Raw genomic sequence first — 21,870 nt, 5'->3', positions numbered from 1 at the left:
AAGGAAGGTTGGGCAATCTACTTCTGTAGTGATACCACCTCGGAAACCCAAGGAGGGGTCGCTATGAGTCAGGGCTGACTTGATGGCACATAACAACAACAACAACAAACCAAAAAGAGGGGAAAAACTGTTGTTACAGAACTTCTAGATGGTAGGGAAGTCAAGACAACTACAAGATAGAATGGACTCTTCTAAACTTGAGAAGAAAACTATAAATCACAGGGTAACCTCAAAAAAAATGATAAACCTTCACATCAAAAAAGAGGACCAGTATAAATACTCAGCAAATACTAAAATAATAGCAATGAAGGAAGTGATAACACAATTCATAAACAAAACGAGCTCAGCATAGAAAATTATATGAAACAAATCGACACCACAAAAAAGCACATAACAAAAATGACAGCAACAAATTCATATTTGCTGGTAATTACATATCTGGCAAGGGACTTACCTCTAAGATGTATAGCACAGGAGTGGATGACCAAACTATGGTACATACACATAATGGAATGTATGTAGCACTAAAGAATAATGTAGAGTCGGCAAAACACCACATAATATGGAAGAACTTTGAGGACATTGTGCTGAGTACCGTTAGTCAATCACAGAAGGGCAATATAGTATTAATTTGTTGTGGAGGGTCAAGGAAAGGTTTATATATGGAGGGAAACTTTCTTTGTTGGTTGCCAGGGGCAGGAGGGGAGGGGAGGGAACGTTGCAAAAAAAAAAAAAAATGCATTGACTCATGTCACTTTAGTTTTGTGTGTTTCACTGTACATAAATTATATTTCAATAAAATACATTTAAAAAAAAAGAAATAGTAAAGAATTTTTTTTAGGCTGAAGGAAAATGATACCTGATGGTACTCAATCTACAGGAAGACCCAAAACATACTAGAAATGGTAAATATGCAAATATAGGCATAATTTAGAAATATTGTAAGTTCAGTTCCAGACTACCATAATAAAGCAAATGTCAAATATTGCAATAAAGCAAGTCACATGAATTTTTTTATTTCCCAATGCATATAAAAGTTATGTTTATATGACACTGTAGTGTATTAAGGGTGAGCAGCATTACGAACAAATTTGAAATATTGTGAGAGTTACCAAATTGTGACACAGAGACATAGAGTGAGCACATGATGTTGGAGAAATGGGGCCAATAGACTTGCTGGATGCAGGGTTGCCATCAACCTTCAATTGTAGAAAATATAGTATCTGCAAACCACAATAAAGCAAGGTATACCTGTAAATATAAAAGACTAGCTTTTTATTCTCCTGCTAATTTTCTTAAAAAATATCTGTTTTCATAAAGATTGTTGAGATCATCTGTGAACTGGTTAGAATGCAAATTTTCAGGTGCAGTCCAGAACCATGGACTTCAGGAATCAGTGGAACAGTAGGTGACCCAGCTGGCCAAGGGCCCACTGAAATTTGTAAGAACATCCCTCCATGACAAAGAGAATCTCAGCAAACTAGAAATACAAAATACAAAGGAGTTTCCTCAATCTAATAAAAGACATCTATGAAAAACCTATAGCTACCATCATTCTAGGAGCTCTGGTAGCATAGTGCCTCAGGCACTTGACTGCTAACCAGAGGCTGGCGGTTCAAAACCCCCAGCCACTCCTCAGAAGGAATATTGGGCAATAAACTTCCGTAGTGATACTGCCTCGAAAACCCAAGGAGGGGTTATTATGAATCGGGTCCGAATCGATGGCACATACCAACAGCACCATCATTCTAAATGGTGATACATTGAATGTTTTTCCCCTAAAATTAGAAATAAGCAAGGATATCTGTTGTTACCAGTTCTGTTCAGCATTGTACCAGAAGTCTTAGTCAATGTAATAACACTTGTAAGAGAAATAAAAGAAATAAAGATTGGAAAGAAAAATGTTAAACTTTTTATTAATGGCATGATTGTCTACATAGAAAATTCTAAGAAATCCAAGGCACAAATAATTAGAATTAATATTGAATTTAGCAAGGCTGTAGGATACAAGATCTACATGTTGTTGTTGTTATGTGCCGTCGAGTTGGCCCCAACTCATAGCGACCCCTCCTTGGGTATCCGAGGCAGTATCACTACGGAAGTAGGATTGCCCAACCTTCCTTCCGAGGAGTGGCTGGTGGGTTTGAACCACCAGCCTTCTGGTTAGCAGTCAAGATCTACATACAAAAATCAAATGTTATTTCTATAGACATTCTACTACACTTGTAAAATTGGAAAAATTAAATTTAAAAAATTCATTTAAAATGCCATTGAAAACAAAACGAGAGAACTTTACTCTGAAAACTATAAAACATCACTGAGAAATTAAAGAAGGCCTAAATAAATGGAGAGATCGTTTACATGATGTAGAAAAAGCATTTGACGAATCCAACTAGTTCCATAAAAGCACTCAACAAACTAGGAACAGAAGGGAATTTCTTCAACATGATAAAGTACATTTATGAAAAACCACAGCTAACATCATACTTAATGATGAAAGACTGAACCATTTTTCTCCTACAATCAGGAACAAAATAAGGATGCCTCCTTTCACCTCTTCTATTCCAGATTTAATTGGAAGTTCTAGCCAGAGTAATTGTTGTTGTTGTTGTTATGTGCCATCGAGTCAGACCCGACTCATAGCCTTTCCAAGGCAGTATCACTATGGAAGTAGATTGCCCTATCTTCCTTCTGAGGAGTGGCTGGCAGATTTGAACCACCAGCCTTCTGGTTAGCAGTCAAGTGCTTTAGGCACTATGCTACCAGAGCTCCCAGCCAGAGTAATTAGGCAAGGAAAAGAAATAAAAGATATCCAAATTGGAAAGGAAGAAGTAAAATGATCTCTATTGCCAGATGATAAGATCTTATATATAGGAAATCCTAAAGAATACACAAAAAACTAGAATTAATAAATGAGTTCAGCAAAGTTTCAGGGTATGACATCAACATACATAAATCAGTTTTATTTGTATCCACTAACAATGAACAATCTGAAAAGGAAATTAAGAAGAGAATTCCATTTATAATAGCATCAGAGAAAATAAAATACTTAAGAATAAATTTAGCCAAAGAGGTGTAAGACTTGTACACTGAAAACTGCAAAACACTACTGAAAGAAATTAAAGGCCTGAATAAATGGTAAGACATCCTGTGATTGTGGATTGGAAGACTTAATACTGTCAAGATGACAATGCTTCCAAAGTAATCTATAGATTCAATATAATTCCTATCAAAAGCCCGATGATCTTTTTTGCAAAAAAAAAAAAAAAGGAAAATCCCATCCTAAATTCATATGGAATTTCAAGGGACCCTAAATAGTTAAAACAATCTTCAAAAAAAGGAACAAAGTTGGAGGACTCCCTACTTTGAAAACTTACTACAAATCTGCAAAACGTTGTGGTACTAGAATAAGAGTAAAAAGAATAGGCTGGAACTGAGATTCCAGAAATAAACTGTACATATATCTATATCAATTGATTTTTTACAAGGGTGCCAGGACCATTCTAATAGAAGAAAAATGGTCTCTTCAACAAATGGTGCTGAGATTACTGGATATACACACTCAGACGAAGTTAACTTTTACTTCACATCATACATAAACATTTAACTAAAAGTACATCAAAGACCCAAATATAAGAGCTAAAACTATAAAACTCTCAGAACATAATGGCTTGCTCATGATCACGTAGCTAGTAAACCCCAGACTGTAAACCCTCTGCTCTTTTCTACAAAGTGCACAGCTGCCTTAGTGATTCTTACATATTCCCTTCCTTTAGTTCTTTTTACTGTTTCAAAGTAACTGCACCACACACAGTATTCACACCTTATACCACAAAAGACTGTTACAAGGGTCAAATGAAATGATGCACTTGAAAGTGTTTAGTAAACGGAATGTTGCTATATAATTGGGAGGTGTTTTTATTGTTGTCTCTCTGCTGTGAGACTCTGAGATTTCCAGGCTCCTTTTTGATAAGGTCTTCTTGGGACCTTGGCAACACACTTTTCACCTATTCATCAAATGCCCTTAAAGTGGGGCTCAATTTGCATTGCATGGTAGACTAAGATGGAATAGTAAAATAACAACCCAAAGGCTATTTCACCACAGTTACTTGTGAGCTCACTGTTTTCTTGCTGTGAATTAGATATTCATGCATTATTTCATTTTCTCCTCACAACAACTCTATGAGGAAAACTAATATTTTTTACATTTTATAGAAGAATGAGGCATAGAGACTGAGAATCTTGCTACTGATCTCATATATAGTCCGAGACGAGTCAGGAATACAGCCAAAGATTGCACTAGACTTCTAGCTCTTAAGCCCTCCGCTGCCTTGCCCCTTGAGGCCTTATCTGGAAAGGGCCCCATAGAGTTGGCCCATAGAGTTGGCTTGTGTCCTCCCAGCCTTCCAGGGAGGCATGAAACTGACCATTTATCCCCTTTTCCTGCATCCTGAGCAGCATGTCAGCTTTTTAACTGAACTTCATTTATTTTTTAAATTCTTAGCATTTTAAATTACAAAAGCAATGTATATTCACGTTAAAAAATAATAAAACCATGATGATGAGTATAAGATGAATAGTATTGGTTCCCTCTGCATAATTTCCCAGTCACACTCTGGACAAAGCTACAGTCAGCAGATTCTATATATTCTTCCAGGTATTATCTGTGTATATACAAACACAAGCATCCTTTTTTTTTTTTTTTTTTAATTTTTATTATGATTTGGGTGAAACTTTACAGAGCAAATTCATTTTCCATACAGCAGTTCACATATACTTTGTCTCATGACATTGACTGCAGTCTCCCACAATGCAACAGCTCTCTTCCCACTTCCTTCCCATAGTACCTCTTCCCTGCATCCTTCCTTCCCATGCACTCCTGCCTCCCAAGCTGTGGCCCTGTGCATACACAGCCCTTCTATTCTCCCATGATTGATCTCTCCAAGGAGAGATCTACCTAATGTAGATCTACCTAATGTATCTACCTAATGTAAATGTTCAGCTCACATGCCTATCTTGTTTGTCTGGAAGCCACAGATGTGGGTTCAATTCCAGACTTGAATGTCAGCTAGGGGCCATAGTCTCAGGGGTTCCACCAGTCTCTATCAGACCAATAAATCTGGGTCCCCCCTCCCTTTTTTAAAAAAATGATTTTGAGTTCCACATTGTTCTCCCACTCTATTTAGGATCTCTTACACAGATCCTCCTCTGAGTGGTTGACAGCAGTAGCTGGGCACCATCTAGTTCTTCTGGTTTCATAAATCGTATAGGCTGAGGTGTACCAGTCCCTTAGACCAATTGTTTCCATGTGTCTTTGGTTTACTTCATTCTTCTTTGCTCTGGACAAGGAGAGACCCAATGTTATATCTAGATGGCTGTTTGCAAGTTTTTAAGATCCTAGTCACTACTCACCAAAGTAGGATATGGAACAATATTTTAACACAAACGTTCTTAAAGTAAGCAAGTGGGTCATCTATTGTAGCTACTTTTTGTTTTAATTTAAAATATACCATGGAGAGCTTTCCATAACGTTACATAAAGATTTACCTCAGTCTTTAAAAAATATGCATAGCATTCCATTGAATGGCTATACCATAATTTATTTTACTAAGCCCCCTCTCAATGAATATTTGATCTTTCATGTTTTAAAAAATATTAGAAGAAATAATACCTCAGTGAACAATTTTGTACATGTATCTTATGCACTGTATTTCCATAGGAAAAATGTAAGGAAATGGAGTTGCTGGTTGGAGAGTATGTGCATTTAAATTTTGATAGGAGGAAGACTAAACAAGACAAACTGACACAGTGGCTCCAGCAATGGCTCAGACATAGCAAGGACTGTGAGGATGGCGCAGGGCTGGGCAGTTATTGTTCTGCTGTACACAGGGTCACTATGAGTTGGAACCAACATGATGGCACCTAACAACAACAACGGCAATGTTTGCAAATTACCTTACAAAAAAGGTATGCGCTTGTTACCCTACATACCGACATTTCAAAATTTTGAAGTCTCTTTCAACTACAAACACTTATTGAATGCCTTCTGTGTACTTTGGACACTTCACTAGGCTCAGGCATTTGAAATACATTCGTTGTAGCTGGAGGAAGATTTGTTGGTGAATTACGGTTCCCTAGGGACTATGAGCTTTTACCCTTTTAGAAAGGGAAACTACAAGCTGGTGAGGTATTTAGTTTCAATTTAGCTTAATGGAAACCTGTTAGTGAGTTTTAAAATAAGGACCAAGACAACTGAAATGGTAAACAAAGTCTCTTGGGCCACAGGAAGGAGGATGCAGCATCTGTGGGTTTGCATATTTCGAAGAGCCCCTCTTTCCAGGAACAATCACATTCAGCATTGAACTCTTTGGTGGAGATGTGAGCTGCTGAAGGCTGTAGTGAGCATCCCTAGGGCAGGTGCTTTCTATCAGGCAAAGAACCACACAGATACTATGCGGATGACGACAGAGCAGGGAATGAATGGGAATATAATGTTTCCGACCGTCAGTTTTTGGGTACAGACCCTGACAGGGCACTTGCACTATGCACTTTACATTCATCACTTCATTTAACCCTCCTAACAATCCTGTGATCATGTGAAAGGGTATCATTATGACGTCCATTTTAAAGATAAAGATATTGAGGCTAAGAGGATGAGTGACTTGCCAAGGGTTATAAGAGCTAGTAGGTGGCAGGGTGGGAACTCAAGCCCAGATATTGCTGGTGGTGGTGTTAGGTGCCATCAAGTCTATATCAATTCACAGTGGCCCTATGTGACAGAATAGAACTGCCCCATAGGGTTTTCTAATTTATGGGAGCAGATCTCAAGGTCTTTATCTCACAGAGCCACTGTTGTTGTTGTTGTTAGATGCCATTGAGTCATCTCCAACTCATAGCGACCCTATGCACAGTAGAACAAAACACTACCCAGTCTTGTGCCAGCCTCATGATCCTTGCTCTACCTGAGTCCATTGTTGCAGCCACTGTGTCTATCCATCTTGTTGAGGGCCTTCCCCTTCTTCGTTGACCCTCCACTTTACTAAGCATGATATCCTTCTCCAGGACTGGTTCCTTCTGACAACATGACCAAAGTAGGTGAGATGAACTCTGGCCATTCTCACTTCCAAGGAGCACTCTGGGTGCACTTCTTCCAGATTTGTTAGTCCTTTTAGCAGACCATAGTACTTTTAGCATTCTTCTCCAACACCACAATTCAAAAGCATCAACTCTTCTTCAGTCTTCCTTATTCATTGTCCAGCTCTCACATGCATAAAAAGTGGTTGAAAGTACCATGGCTTAGGTTAGGCTCACCTTAGTCTTCAAGGAGACATCTTTGCTCTTCAGCACTTGAAAGAGGTCTTTTGCAGCAGATTTGCTCAATGCAATACTTGTCTGATGTCTTGACTGCTGCTTCCATTGTTGTTGATTGTAGAACCAAGTAATATGAAATCCTTGACAACTTCAATGTCTTCTCTGTCTGCCATGAAGCTGTTTATTGTTGTGAGGATTTTTGTTTTCTTTATATTGAAGTGTAATCCATACTGTAGACTGTAGTCTTTAATCGTCATCAGTAAGTGCTTCAAATCATCCTCACTCTCAGCAAGCAAGTTGTGTCATCTGTGTATCGCAGGTTGTTAATGAGTCTTCCTCCAATCCTGATGCTATGTTCTTCTTCATATAATCCAGAGCCATTAAGTGGGTTCAAACCACCAACCTTTTAGTTAGGAGCCAAGTGCTTAACCATTGTGCCACGAGAGCTTCTTGTATGGTTGACTTTAAATCCCATGCTTGGGCTCCATGGCTACATTTAATCACACTAATTCCCTATTACATTTTCATGATAGGGAACAGCTTAAGAATTTTTAATCTCCTTATTAAATCTAAAATATGCTCAGCAACTAAGGAGTCACACTAGTCAGTAGGTCATATACTAAAAAAGTGCAGGTAAATGCCCAGTTGTTGTTGTTGTTGTTATTTGCCGTCGAGTCGGCCCCGACTCATAGCGACCCCTCCTTGGGTTTCCAAGGCAATATCACTACGGAAGTAGGATTGCCCAACCTTCCTTCCGAGGAGTGGCTGGTGGGTTTGAACCGCCATCCTTATGGTGAGCAGTCAAGTGCCTTAGGCCCTATGCTACCAGAGCTCCCAAATGCCCAGTAGGTCATAATAATCATCTCTAACACTGATCAGAGATTTTGTTGTCAAAGTACCTTCTCATTGGCCATTTCATTTGATCTACAGAATTCTCAACATTTTCATCCTTAAAATGGGAATAGTTATACATATTTTGTAGGGAGTCTGTGATGATTGGGTATGATAACTGCACAATGTTTAGCAGCGTTCTTGGCCTTTAGTGAGTATTCACTAACCCATAGCTCAGGATTGTGCTAGTGATCAGCTAGTCTTCCTGCCTGTCCCCTTCCTCAACTCATTCTCTCTGCAGATTGTGCAAGGCTAATTGTTCTTCAGACATCTGCTTTTGGTGTATTCTTTGCTTGAGAATATCTCTTGTCAGCTCTCTTATTCTCTCTCAGACCCTTTCCACAGCTTTCTGGACTTCTTCAGGATCTAGTCCCACCCTACTCTCTGCCCTTTGGCCTCCTCAAGTGTCCTACGCCAGATTGAGTGGGTGCTGCCCTAACAGTGCATCTTTGTGGCAAGAAAAAGTCCTCAGGATTAGGCCAGGCTAGGAGTGATGTTAGCCTAAAGATCATCCAAAAGTGTGCTGAGCCAGGGAGATGATCCAGAAGTGGACAGAAGAGCAAGGTGATTAGAGGTGCAGAGAGGTGGTATCTTGACAGATCAGGGGACTGTGCGGAAGCTGGCCTAACTGAAGGGTGTTAATCGTAATCAGACCATGGTTGTTGGTCTTGAGGGAAGGGAGAAAGATGCTTGGTTTACACCAGTGAAGTCAGGTGATTCAGGAAAGAAATCTATGAACATGGAGAAAGAGGGAGATGTTTTATGCAGTTCCATTGCATGCCCAGGATGGGCACCCCTTCTAAATCAGCCACTCTTGCCTACCCAAGGCTCTGGGGGCATATTTGACAACCATGTACACAGGCTCAATCTCCCTGCTTACATGGCTGTTTCCTACATAAGCTTAGAGAGAATTGTAAGTGACTCAGTGTGGTTGTGGGAGGGAAAGAGAGGGAGATGATGTAGATACCATGTTAGGGAGGTTGAGCTTCATCTCAGGTGGGGAGTCCTTGAAGGCTTTAAATCAGGAGAGTGGTATGATTGGATTTATATGTTAGAAAGAGCACTTATAGATAGTAATTTAAGAATCTGTGTTCAAATCTTAATCACTTTTGGGCCATTTGTCTCAGTTTCCTCATCTGTAAACCTCCCCCCCCCAAAAAAAAAAAAAAACTCACTGCCATCAAGTCGATTATGACTCATAGTGACCCCCATTGGGTTTCCAAGGTGGTAAATCTTTACAGAAGTAGACTGGTCAGTCTTCCTTTTGCAGAGTGGCTGGTAGGTTTGAACTACCAACCTTCTGGCTAGCAGTCAAATGCCTTAGACACTACACCACTAGAATTCCTTCCCTCATCTGTAGGATAAGATAGGTCTTACCTCATAGGGTGATTGTGAAGATTAAATGAAATGATTTACATAAATATCTTAGTAAATAACTAAGTGCTCAATAACTTTAAATGGTAATATTAATTAGAGTGGAGAGGAACTGGATTCAGGAAGCTCAAATGTAGTAAGGACCTGAATGAAGGGAGATATAAATGGTGAGGACAGTTATGAAAGATATTAGAGAGACAGAATTGTTACATTTTTGTAATATAATGCTAATAACAAGGTGAAGAAAAGGTTATATCTTCAACATGGGTTGCTGAATGGATGTAGGTGCACTTGAGTGAAATGGGAGAATAATGGAGGAGGTGTTAGTTTGGGAAAAAGAACACAATGAGATTGGTTTTAAGATGGTGAGTTTGAATAATCTGTCATCAATTTGAACATAATGTTCTGGGAAGTCTAAGCTACAGAAATAGATCTTAGCCTCCTCCTCATAAGGTGGAGGGTGAAGCTATGGATGAGGACAAGAGCACTCAAAAAGTAAAGTAAGAAGAACAGAGGGTCAAGCATATGTCCCTGGAGGACACCAGCATTTAAGAGGTTTCTAGAGAAAAATAGGGAGCTCTGGTAGCATAGTGCCTAAGGCACTGCTACCAGAAGGCTGGCAGTTCAAACCCACCAGCCACTCCTTGGAAGGAAGATGGGGCAATCTACTTCCATAGTGATACTGCCTCGGAAACCCAAGGAGGGGTCACTATGAGTCAGGTCTGACTCGAGGGCACATAACAACAACAAAGAGGAAAAATAAGCCAGTAAAGGATATTGAGAAGGAGCCATTGGAGAGGTCAGTGACATGAAAATGAAGGAGGGGAAGTTTCAAGGAGGGAGGGAACCCTCAGCAATGTCAGGTCCTATAAGAAAACTGAGAAGGAACCACTAGGCAGCTGAGTCATTACCAGTGAATTTTGTAAGGTAGATGAACTGCATCCAAATGCTAGGCTCTGTGCTAGTGGCCCAGAGATACAAGACAGTTCCACTCTCAGAATGCTCACACTGAAATCTGTAACAATGGGAGTAGAAAAATGTTCTCTGAAGGAATTCAAGCTGGGATATCTGCTATCCCATTGATCACCAGGGTTAAGTTCGCTGCCACGGTGGTCTGGGTGGATTTCCTCTTTCTCTTTGACTCATCAGTAAGCATCCTTTCCTGGCCAAAGAGAAAGACCTACCCAAGAGAAGAAGACCTTCTTTGGTTAAGAGTATAAGAATGGTGGGCCTCTCCAAGCTGCCTCCATGTGTACTACAGTATTTTATTTCTTTTCATAATATTGCCACCTTTTATAAACCAAAACCCAGAGAAAACAGTGTGTATTTAAAGATACATTTCATCCATAATATCACACAAGTCAATACTTGTGGTGGTGATGGAAGGTAGAGGGGAGCTTTGCTCAAAATGAGGAAAGGAAGAGTAAAAGGAAGTAGGAGAAAGGTGGTGATATGTCAGAAGAAATTAGATAAAGGGCCAGCAGAGGTTATTTGGACAGAGTTTTGTTAGGTAGAGACAGTGGGAGCAAGAAAGGAGAAGAGGAAGATGTCATTCCTGCAGGAGAAATGGTGTAGAGGTGGGAAAGCAAAGGCCAGGCTCAGAACTTTGAGTATCCTCATTGGGCTGCATTTCAAAGTCCTAGCATGTGATGGGAGAGTTCTGGTAGTGTAGTGCCTAAGGCACTTGACTACTAACCAGAAGGCTGGCAGTTCAAACCCACCAGCCAGTCCTCAGAAGGAAGGTTGGGCAATCTGCTTCCGTAGTGATACACCTTGGAAACCCAAGGAGGGGTCGCTATGAGTCGGGTCTGACTCGACGGCACATAACAACAACAACAACAGCACCATGTGAGGGATGGGATAACAAGCTGGAATGAAGACTTAGGGCCAGATGATGGAGTTCTGAGAGCCAGGGAGGGAGTCTGAGCTTTTTTTCTGTGGTTTAATGGCTTCTGGGAAGAACCATCAAAAGCTTTTCAGGAATTCAGGCTTGTCTGTCTTAGGCTTCTCCTTCTGGAAGACCAAGGGCCCAAAGTGGCAGCCTGACATTCAATCTCTTTTGCCATGGTTGGGAAGTCAGGGCTGTAGCTGATTTCATTGGCCTGTTTTGCATTTATTATAGTGTGGCTTTTATAGTGTGTTAATTGAAATATTTCCAACTGCCAAAAACAATTACACTCAAATTGGCTTGTCAGTTCTTTTATTGCCAGATAAATGTTTTACAGACATATTTACAGGGGGCAGTGGTAGCTGGATCTCATTTTCTATTTAAGACTGGAGGTTTGGGTTGGAATTGGCCCTCTAGTGCTCTGTTGTAGGCTGGAAAGCTATAGGACATTGTGACGCTTCCACCCCGTTACGTTAGGGATCAGAGGCTCTTCAAAGGAAAGCAGCTTTCTGGTTCATGCGGCTTGGCCTCAGAGAAAGGATCCCATCACTGAAAACCGTAGAAAACTGGGAGAAATCTGAATTCTGCTGCTTGCCCCTACTGACAACAGCACAAGCCCAAGCTGGTACATGCTTTTTTCTTCACTAGACTCTTTCTCCTCCTCTCCACCATCAGAGCCTCTCCCACAGATGATGTCAGAGCTCTAAGAACCCATCTAGTTGAACTATCACTTTGCATTTGGGAAATCAAGGCCCAGAGACTTCCCCAAGAACAAAGACAAGCACTGATCACACTTGTCTTTTCTCCATGGACCCTAAGCAAACTGGGATAAGGACCTCATCTTTCTTTGACTTTGTCACATTGTTTAGTCTAGTGCCTGACATATAAATAGATACTTGACAAATGTTTTTCAAACTGAATTGAGCATGCTGCTCTACGGAACATAAGATGTTAGCATGTTAGAACTGAAAGGTGATCATGTCTAATCCTCTGCATTGAACTGACTAGGAAATTGAGGTTAAGAGAGGAAAAGTACTTTGCTCAGGGTCATGGTTACTGATGAGTTCTGATGCCATCCTTCATTTAGTCAATAAATATTTGGACACCTACTATGTTCTAAACCACTGTTCTAGATTCTAGAGCTACAGCAGTGGACAAAATAAAGTACCTGCTCATTAGAAGCTTATACTCACCCCCAAACAAGTGTTTGTGAATATAATCTGCCCTTAAAATCCCCTAAATGCCTAATACAGAGATGAGTACTTAGGATATACTCAAAAAACTATTTGTTGAACTAGTTGCAAATAAGAAATGTCCAGTGCTAAATGTCCAGTTCCCTGGTTGCTCTTCGTGGGTACCCCTGATGCTGAAACAGGGTTGCCTCAGATATAGGCCCTCCTTGACTGGGCCAAAAGACACATGTTGTCCTGAGAGGACAGTTTTTGAGACTTTGAAAAGCTCAGTGTCCTTGGTCTGTGAGGCCCCTGGGCAGGAGCCTCCTGTCACATCGTTTAGGTTTTTCCCACTGTGATTCACTCGTCGTGACTTACTTGCTGTTTCCGTTCTTCCTTCAGAGCATTAATGTGGGCAGAGGAACCAGGAAAAAAGTAAGTGCTGAGATCACCACAGTGTCTTAATAAATTGCTAAAAGCACCTTTTTTTGTGTTAAAAATATTACCTATATATATTTTTAGAAAATTCAAACAGGTAGAAAGAAGAGCATTAAATTCATCCCTAAACACACTACCAAGGGATACCTCTTAGCATTTGATGTTATATCCTTCTAGATATTTTTATACATATATTAAAAGTATATGTATTTATTTTTAAGTGGAATCAAATTATATTTGATATTTTATAACCTGCTTTTCACCTAATATACTTATAGTACCTTCCATTGACAATAAATATATTTGCATAGCATTATTTGAAATTACTGCATCATATTTTATCATGTGTTCCTTAAAACTTAATTTGCTCAACCATACCCCATTGTTAAATATTTAGATGTTTCCTCATTGTCACTGCTATAACAAATCCTCCAACAAATATCCATGCACCTAAATCTTTGGGCATATCCTTCATTATTTTCTTAACAAAAACTCCTATAAATAGAAATTTGGGTCAGAGCATAAACACTTATTAAGCTTTTGATAAATATTTCCAAATTGCTCTTTAAAAAGCTGTGCTAATTTATGGGTGTGTTTTTTTTTTTTTGTTTGGTTGGTTTTGTCTATGTTTTTAAGTTGTCCAGTTTCATAGTGAAAAATAGCATTGCTGTATTTAGCTATCTTTGATTACTATTGAGGGGTAACTTCTTGTGTCATGGACCACTTTTGGCAAGGTCTTTAACCATTTGTTAGGGAAAGGCAGAACTTGCTCTTTTTTGTCCAAAGATCTGATGGGACTATGAAGCTTAAAGTTTCAAGTTTAAGAGAGTTTTAAGAATAGCTTTACAGTAGTAAATTAGAAGATAAAAAAAAATAGAGTAGAAGTAGCTTAAAGAACAGCTTGGCATCCTTTCTTGATGTCTAAGCCACTCTGTATAAAGCTCTGCCATTGGCATTTGGCCCTGGACATTAGCTTCCAGGATGTAAGACAGGAGGAACAAGTTCTCCTGGTCCCACAACTGGGGCCAAAAGTCCACCAAAATTCAATGTCCCAGGACTGAGATGGTCATGATCTTCCAGGTAATCAGAACTCTGGCTTGAGCAGTTTCTTTGGACTCTTCTATGAGTGGTCTTTTATACATTTTGTATACTCTGTAAAGGACAGAGCTTAGCTTCTGGCAGGATTTATGGATGAAAGTTCTCCTGTAGCACTGCTTTTTTGCCTTAATCAGATCAGGTACTCTAGAGCTTCAATGAGGTTTTTGTATAGGATGAAGATTCAGGGACTGATGTGGGAGAAGGAACAGATGAATGGTCCCAGTCCAAAGCCACAGTCAGACCACCCGACCAACTGGAGTTGACTGATGCGGTAAGTGAGCAGCACCCTGCCCTTGCTTCTTCCACCTACTCCAGCTTCGAAGCTGTGTTCTTCCATTGTACTGATTAGGAGTCTTCACAGAACCCAGGTGTGAGATGCTTGTTGCCGTTCTGGGCGGAGCAGGGGTTCCTCCTAAGCTGCAAAGGCAGTGGGGGTGGGGAGCCTTTCACATATGACCCCCTTGGTATTTCTATCGTTTAGGAGCTAAAGGAGGAGTTCACCCGGATTCTGACGGCCAACAACCCACACGCACCCCAGAACATCGTCAGGTATAGCTTCAAAGTAAGTCATCCCCTCCTGGGCAGGGGCCTCTAAGTCCTCGGCTTGGAGGTGATTTGCCACATTGCAAAAGTCTCTCACTTATTGGACAGAAAACCACCTTTAAACTGAAGTCCTTGGCTAGGACTCTGAGATTTTATTTACTTTATTTTTTATTGTGCTTTGGGTGCAAATTTACAGAGAAGAATTTGTTTTACACTCAATAGCTCATGTACATTTGGTTTCACTCCCTCATTACCATCCCCAACCTTAACCCACTCTCCTCCCCTCCCTTCCCTGTGACCTCCCCTCCCCCCACCCTGTGCCCTTCTTAGTTGCACTCTTGTCTGTCCAGCTTTCCCTCTGTGTGAATGCTGCCCCTCTGGTACCCCATAGCCAATTGATCCAATGGGTATATCTCTGTAGAGTAGGTGGGTGCATTGCCCTTGGTTGGGTGTTCTGCATGTAAGTCTTTCTACTGTTGGGGAAGTGGGAGTCCTTTGGAGTGAGTCCTATCCCAGGCCCGAAGTATATCTCAGGGCCATGGTATCGGGGGTCCCACCAGACTCCATCCAACTAGTAGTTCTGGTTGTTACTGTGTTTTTGAACTTTGTTCCCCGTTCTTCCTCCCACTCTATTCAGGATCTCCAGTTTTGATCCCTTCCTGAGTGGTTGGCATGGGTAGCCAGGCACCATCTAGTTCTTCTGGTCTTGAAGCTCATAATATCTTTGGGCTAATTGTTTCCAAATGGCTTTGATTTTCTTCAATCTTCTTTGCTTCAGATGAGAGGAGACCAATAGTTGCATCTTAGATGGCCACTCGAAAGCTTTTAAGACCCAGTCGCTACTCACCAAAGTAGGTTGTGGAACAAGATTTTTATGTGCTATGTTGTGCCAATTGAGCCTGGTGTCCCCCAGTACCATGGTCCTGAGTCGGCAGCTCCAGTGGTTCTCTCTCCCAAGGTGTTTGGCTGTCTCTGAGGGATTACTCCAACTCTGTCTTCTGTTGCTTCTGTAATGATTGTGGTTATTTTGTATCACTAGTCTCTGCGCAAGATTGTCCTCAGCTAAATCTATCATTGGGAACCCTGAGATTTTACATAGAGTTTTCCAGAGATTTTTGAAATTTCTTCCTGAATATCCCTTATAATTTTGCAAATGGTAATGTCTTTTTTCTTTTTCTTTTTTACCTTTATTGTGAAAACATATACAACAAGATATTCACCAACATAACAGCTTCCACATTTACTGCTCAGGGACGTTGATGACATTTTTTCATGTTGTGCCTCCATTATTGCTATCATTTTTCAAAATATTGTATCACCATTAGCATAAATTCAATGAAATGTCTTAAGTGCCCTGCAGAGTGCCTCTTTTCAGGAATTCTTAAGTAAATCATTTGGTTAAAAAAAATGTACAAAATGTTTACACTAATGTCAACTTTTGAGTCTTTGGAATATGGGTTTTCCTCCGGTCAGACACCTCGGTAGAGTACAAACTCTGCTGTGGACAAGAAGGAGCTGGCCTCCCTGACCCTCACATCACCCCCTGGGTGGAAGCCCCAGAAGGCTCCATTCTCAGCATCACAACCAGTCAGGCAGGTGACTCTGTCAGGGCCTTCCTTCGGTCCACATGGCAAGGATGAGTTCTCACTTGGTAGACATGTGTGGCACATCTTTAATGAGGAAAACACTGTTGTCAGGCAGCAAAATTTGCTCCTGTAGGTACTGATTTAAGAGAACCCAGAATCCATTTTGAGCTACAGTGCGAGTGACACATACGTTTTTTATTTCATTATTTTAAGACACATTCATTCCATGCTTACTGTGTGCCAATGTCAGGTCCAACATTAGACCCCTTACTATATCCTAACAAGTCTTTGATGTAATAACTTATTATCTTGATTTTATGGAAATTGAAGTTCAATTAGATTTGGTAAAAATTACAAAAATCACACAACCAGGAGTCAAAGCATGATTTGGACTAGTTTTTCTGACTCCAAAGCAGCATTGCACTGCTTTTTTCAAAAAATAATAGAGTTTATATATATATATATATATCCTACTTCCATAGTGATACTGCCTCAGAAACCCAAGGAGGGGTCACTATGAGTCGGGGCTGACTCGACAGCACATATATATATAATTATTTTGAATATATAAGAAAAATCCATGGTACAAATTATAAAAGATTCAAATGAGCATGAAAATTAAATCCCCCTCTTTCCCCTGTCCCCTCCCCTAGAAACAACCACATTTAATAGCTTCTTTCTGTTCTTAAGCAGCTGTATTGAAGTATACTTTGCATACCATACAATTCACCCATTTGAAGTATACAGTTCAATATAGTATATTCCAAGTTGTGTAACCATCACCACAATCAACTTCAGAACATTTTCGTTATCCCCCAGAGGAACCCTGCACTTCTTAATTGTTACCCCCAACCATCCCCTGCCCCAGCTCTAGGCAACCATTAATCTAGTTTCTATCCATAGATTTGCCTACTCTACAAGGTACCCTGGTGGCACAATGGTTAAGCACTTAACTGCTAACTGAAAGATCAGCAGTAGGAACCCGCCAGCATCTCTGTTGAAGAAAAGACCTGGCAATCTACCCCATAAAGATTACATCCTAGGAACCCTAGGGGGAAGTTCTACTCTGTCCTATACATCCACCATGAGTCAGACAGCACACAAAAACAATAGACATTTTGTATAAGTGGAATCATACCACATGTGGTCTTTTGTGTCTGGCTTCTTTTATTAGCATGTGTATATATATATATATATATATATATATATATATATATACACACATATATTAATGTTCATTCATGTTATAGCATATATCAGGACTTTATTTCATTTCCAAATAATATTCAATTTTATGAATATACCATACTTTATTGGGAGCTCTGGTGGCTTGGTGCCTAAAACATTTGATTGCTAACCAGAAGGCTAGTGGTTCAAACCCACCAGCCAGTCCTTGGAAGGAAGACTGGGCAATCTACCATACAGCCTCAGAAACCCAAGGAAGGGTTGCTACCATAATGGTATCTCTATGGAAGAAGCAGAATGTTCTCCTTGGGCAGCCTGTAAAAGGGCACAGGGACAAAGAAAAGCTGAGTTATTCTCCATGAGGCTATAGTGGAGAGTGGTACTCTCTATGGACTCCAGTTCTCTGACACCGGAAAGAAGGCCTCTCTAGGACTCAGTTTGTTGACAATGAGAAGATGCTACAGGCATAAGATTAACACTGCCTTATCAGGTAGCAATGTGCTCCTCTTGTTCCTTTGGGAATCTCACTTATTAGAAAAGACTCCCATGAGTCAACTGCTACCAGCTGGGTAGCCTTAGACTCCTAGGAGGGCTCACATTATGTAAGCTGCCTACAGCCACTCATATCTGCCTGCTATCCTCTGACAGAGTTGGTCTCCATCTTTTTGGTCCTTTGCTGGGGTCCAAGAGCTTTAGAAGTCTAAAGCTGCTACTTTCCCTTGAAATTTTGAAGTAGGAAGGCAGATGGTTCTAATCTAGTAGGTATGCCTTTTCTGCTTCCAGAGAAGCAGTGGTGTCTGAGTTCCATCCTGAGCTGAAGAGGAAGGTCCCAATCAACTTCTGGGGATAGGATGAAGGCAAAATCTCAGATGATAACTATATGAATAATTTAATCCCATGGGAATTATTCATCATTATCATAATAATGGTTACTATTTTCATTGAACAGTTACTATGTGTCAGGCACTGTGTTGATAAATTGTCTTTCTGACTTTCAATACTTATAACCTTCATTATTTCAAATACTTAGAATATCTAATAACTGAGAATTCAATATTATTATCCTCATTTACAGATGATGAAACTAGGGCTTAGAGTGGTTAAACCCAAGGTCATGGAAATAAGGGACAGAATGCAACTTTGCTCAGCAATAAAGGTCATGATCTTAGCTATTGCTTTATCCAAACCTCTTCATCCATCTGAACCACTGAGAGAAAGGGGTTTGTGTTGACTTTTTAAGGAAGAGCTTCCCAACCTGTGTGGAGAAATAGTGATCCTTTTAGCTCTTCAGGGCAAGTGGGTCTGGGACAGCTGGAGCCCATGGGCTGGCTGCCTCTGGCCATGAGTTTTACCCTAGTGTGCCATAGAAACATAATTATTTACTATGTTGTTGTTGTTGTTGTTTGCCGTCGAGTCGGCCCCGACTCATAGCGACCCCTCTTTGGGTTTCCGAGGCAGTATCACTATGGAAGTAGGATTGCCCAACCTTCCTTCCGAGGAGTGGCTGGTGGGTTTGAACCGCCAGCCTTCTGGTGAGCAGTCAAGTGCCTTAGGCACTATGCTACCAGAGCTCCTAATTATTTACTATATGACTTGAAAAAGATTGAACAGTACCATTTTAAAAGAAGACACAGACTCTTGGTCTCAAAGTCAGCTTTAGTGGTTCCTTGGATTCTAATTGATGAGGAAGCAGTCTAGAGGAAGTAGACTATGGGCTCTGTGAAAGCAGCGATCATTGTCTGCTTGGCTCATATTTGTATACCAGGCACCTAGAAATACTTGGCATATAGTGGTATTTCAAAAAATACTTGTTGAAGAATTAATTAACTAGCTTGCCTGGGCTTTAAGCCTAGCCCTGAGTCTCATTTGCTGTGTGACCTAAACAAGTACCAAACTCTCTGTGGATTTCTATGGTCCTCTTCTATAGACCAGGGGACTTGGTTGTCTCTGAGGATTTTTCCAGCCCTGGAATCCACTAAATAGCGTGCAGAGTGGGCCACATCAGGTATATTTGATGACTCTTTCTGGCCTGCCCAATGATTCCTGCTTTCACAAAGCACACAGTCTGCTTCTTCTAGACTGCCTCCTCACTGATTAGCAGCCTAAGAACCACTGAAGTTGACTCTGAGACCAAGGGTCTGTTTATTCTTTTAAAATGGTACTGCTCAATCTTTTTCAAGTCATACAGCAAATAATGATGTTTCTATGGCACACTGTGATGAGACAGGTGAGCTGGGATACCTTGGCATGAACGTAGGAGACAATGCACCTGAGCCAGTGAAAGGTAAATCCAGAGCTGATCAAGGTTAAAATAAGTCATTGATGAAAACTTAAAAAAAAAACAAACAAGCAAACTTGATTTTATTTGCCTCCTCTTTAAACTGGAATGCAGTGGAAACTTCATTTTAAAGATTTGGTGAGTTAGATTTACGTGGACAGAGTTGAACTGTCTTTGACCTTCAAGAATGAAGGTAGACTAGATCCTGACTCCATTCAGAATGGTCTGATTCAGCCTCTCTTCTTAGGAAGGCACATATAAGCTTATTGGCTTTGTGAACCAACTGGCAGTTCATTTCAGCCAAGTTGGGAACCTGATCCCCAAAGACTCGGATGAAGGACGGCGGCAGCACTACCGTGATGAGTTAGTAGCAGGTAGGACTTCAGGCTAGCCTGAGGCTGCAGCTCTGAGCCCAGTTCCCTACTCACTCTAGGGAGTAGGTCCCTAAGCCAGAACTTTGCAGAACCACTTACTTACATAATTAATACTGACTGTCCTGGATTGATCTAGGAACAAATCCAGCCTCTCCGACTCCTCATGAAGTCCCCTCTTCCTGAAGTTTAGCCCATGTAGAACCTAAGGGCAGGGAGGGTCTGAAAAGCAGAAACCAAGAGGGCTCACCTTACCAAAGATTGGGGTGGTGGGCTTGGACTTGGGGCTCATCAACTCCATCTTATCAAGGTTCTCAAGAGTCTGCCAAGGTGGTGCTTTCAGACACAGAAATGCTTGAAGAAGAAGAAGAGCCCAAGGAAGCAGAAGTTGAAGCTGGGAGTCAAACAGATGTGCCTGCAGCTGAGGTGCAATATAATATTGCTTATCATCCCTTCCCTTCCAGCTCAAGCTGTGGGTTCAGGAGAGACTAGGGGGAGGGGGCTAAATGGAAGAAGTTAGAGGCTGCAGGTGGCAATGCTTCTGGCAATATCACCCTCTCCCACCTTCCTCCTAGCCCAGGATAGGCCTTCCCTCCACTCCCAATTCCCCACCACCTCCTTCTTACAGCTGAGTCCTGGTCCTCAAAGTCATTTTTTCTAGGCAGCTGAAAAAGTGACTGAAGAAGAATTGATGACTCCTGTGCAGCCTAAGGAGCGGAAGCTCACCAACCAGTTCAACTTCAGTGAGAGGGCCTCACAGACCTTCAGCAACCCTCTCCGGGTAGAGCAGCCCCTACCCCAGTCCCTATACCTTGTAGCTCTGCACTGTACATGCCAGGGAAGAAGCTGATCTGACCCCAGCCCCATCAGCCCTCAGCCTGGCAAGGGTGACAGGGCAGAAGCCATAGTTCATCTCTCCATGAAGAGCTGGGAACATGTATTCAGATCACTGTAAGCCATGCAGGAAGGAGTTCAGAGGGAGTCATAAGGGGCCCCCAAAACGCCACTGAGAAAGTGAAATTTGAAATAGAGGAGGGCATGGAAATCAGGACTTAAAGAGGAAAGTGGGCATCACAATATCCTGGAGCGGGGGGTTGGGAGCCAATTTGACTTGAGTTGAAGGTGTCTGTGGTTGACTAGCTGGTAAAGACTAGAAAAGTTCCCTGGCTCCTAAGCATGGAGGACCCTGAGTACCAGGCCAAGGACCATCTCAGGGTTTCAGGTGGGAGACTCATATATAAGGACAGTGTTATACAGAAATAGATCTGCGAATAGAGGGCAGAGGTCTGTCAGGTGGCTTTTGGCATCTCCTCATCACCTGTGTGGTCCCGGTGCGGATATTTGGTGATTCAGGTGATACACAACAGGGGGTGGAGCCAGAGATTCCAATTTTAGTAAGAAGTCTTCTTAGGATAAGGGACATTAGCACAATGGCAATGGGCTGACTTCTGTATTCCATGTCTAGAGGGTGGCCACCTGCCTGGCTTCCTGCAGATCTGTCCATACTCTATTTGGAGTTTATCTTTGTTAAAAGTGGCACAATCAGGCTTCACTGCCCCTACTTCCTAACTAGGGCTTTCTGAAGAAAGCCCGAGTGGCAGAAAATATAAGCTTAATGTATAATTGGTCCTTTGTCCAGGACTGTCTCTGTGTGGCACCCCCTGCCCCAGATCCAACCTAAAAGTTTCTCCAAACTTGGAAATCTTGGGATCTCACTGTTGGGTTAGGTAAGAAG

At 41.2% G+C, this 21,870-nt stretch overlaps 1 protein-coding gene across 1 annotated transcript in view; it reads left to right on the top strand.

The window, feature by feature from the left end:
* DNAI1 (dynein axonemal intermediate chain 1) overlaps positions 1-21,870 on the top strand; it is a 64,810-nt gene that overhangs the window by 12,199 nt on the left and 30,741 nt on the right. Inside the window, exons 2-7 of the mRNA XM_007950658.2 lie at positions 13,039-13,071; positions 14,345-14,443; positions 14,654-14,734; positions 20,012-20,138; positions 20,446-20,561; positions 20,797-20,916. Of these exons, the coding sequence (XP_007948849.1) occupies positions 13,039-13,071; positions 14,345-14,443; positions 14,654-14,734; positions 20,012-20,138; positions 20,446-20,561; positions 20,797-20,916 (576 nt within the window). The remainder of the gene's footprint in view (positions 1-13,038; positions 13,072-14,344; positions 14,444-14,653; positions 14,735-20,011; positions 20,139-20,445; positions 20,562-20,796; positions 20,917-21,870) is intronic.

This window comes from Orycteropus afer, unplaced genomic scaffold (genome assembly GCF_000298275.1).
Source record: "Orycteropus afer afer isolate SDZICR_OR568_19922 unplaced genomic scaffold, OryAfe1.0 scaffold00285, whole genome shotgun sequence".
NCBI lineage: Eukaryota > Metazoa > Chordata > Mammalia > Tubulidentata > Orycteropodidae > Orycteropus > Orycteropus afer.
The sequence above is the reverse complement of the archived record's forward strand: the minus strand, read 5'-3'. Positions and strand labels throughout refer to the sequence as shown.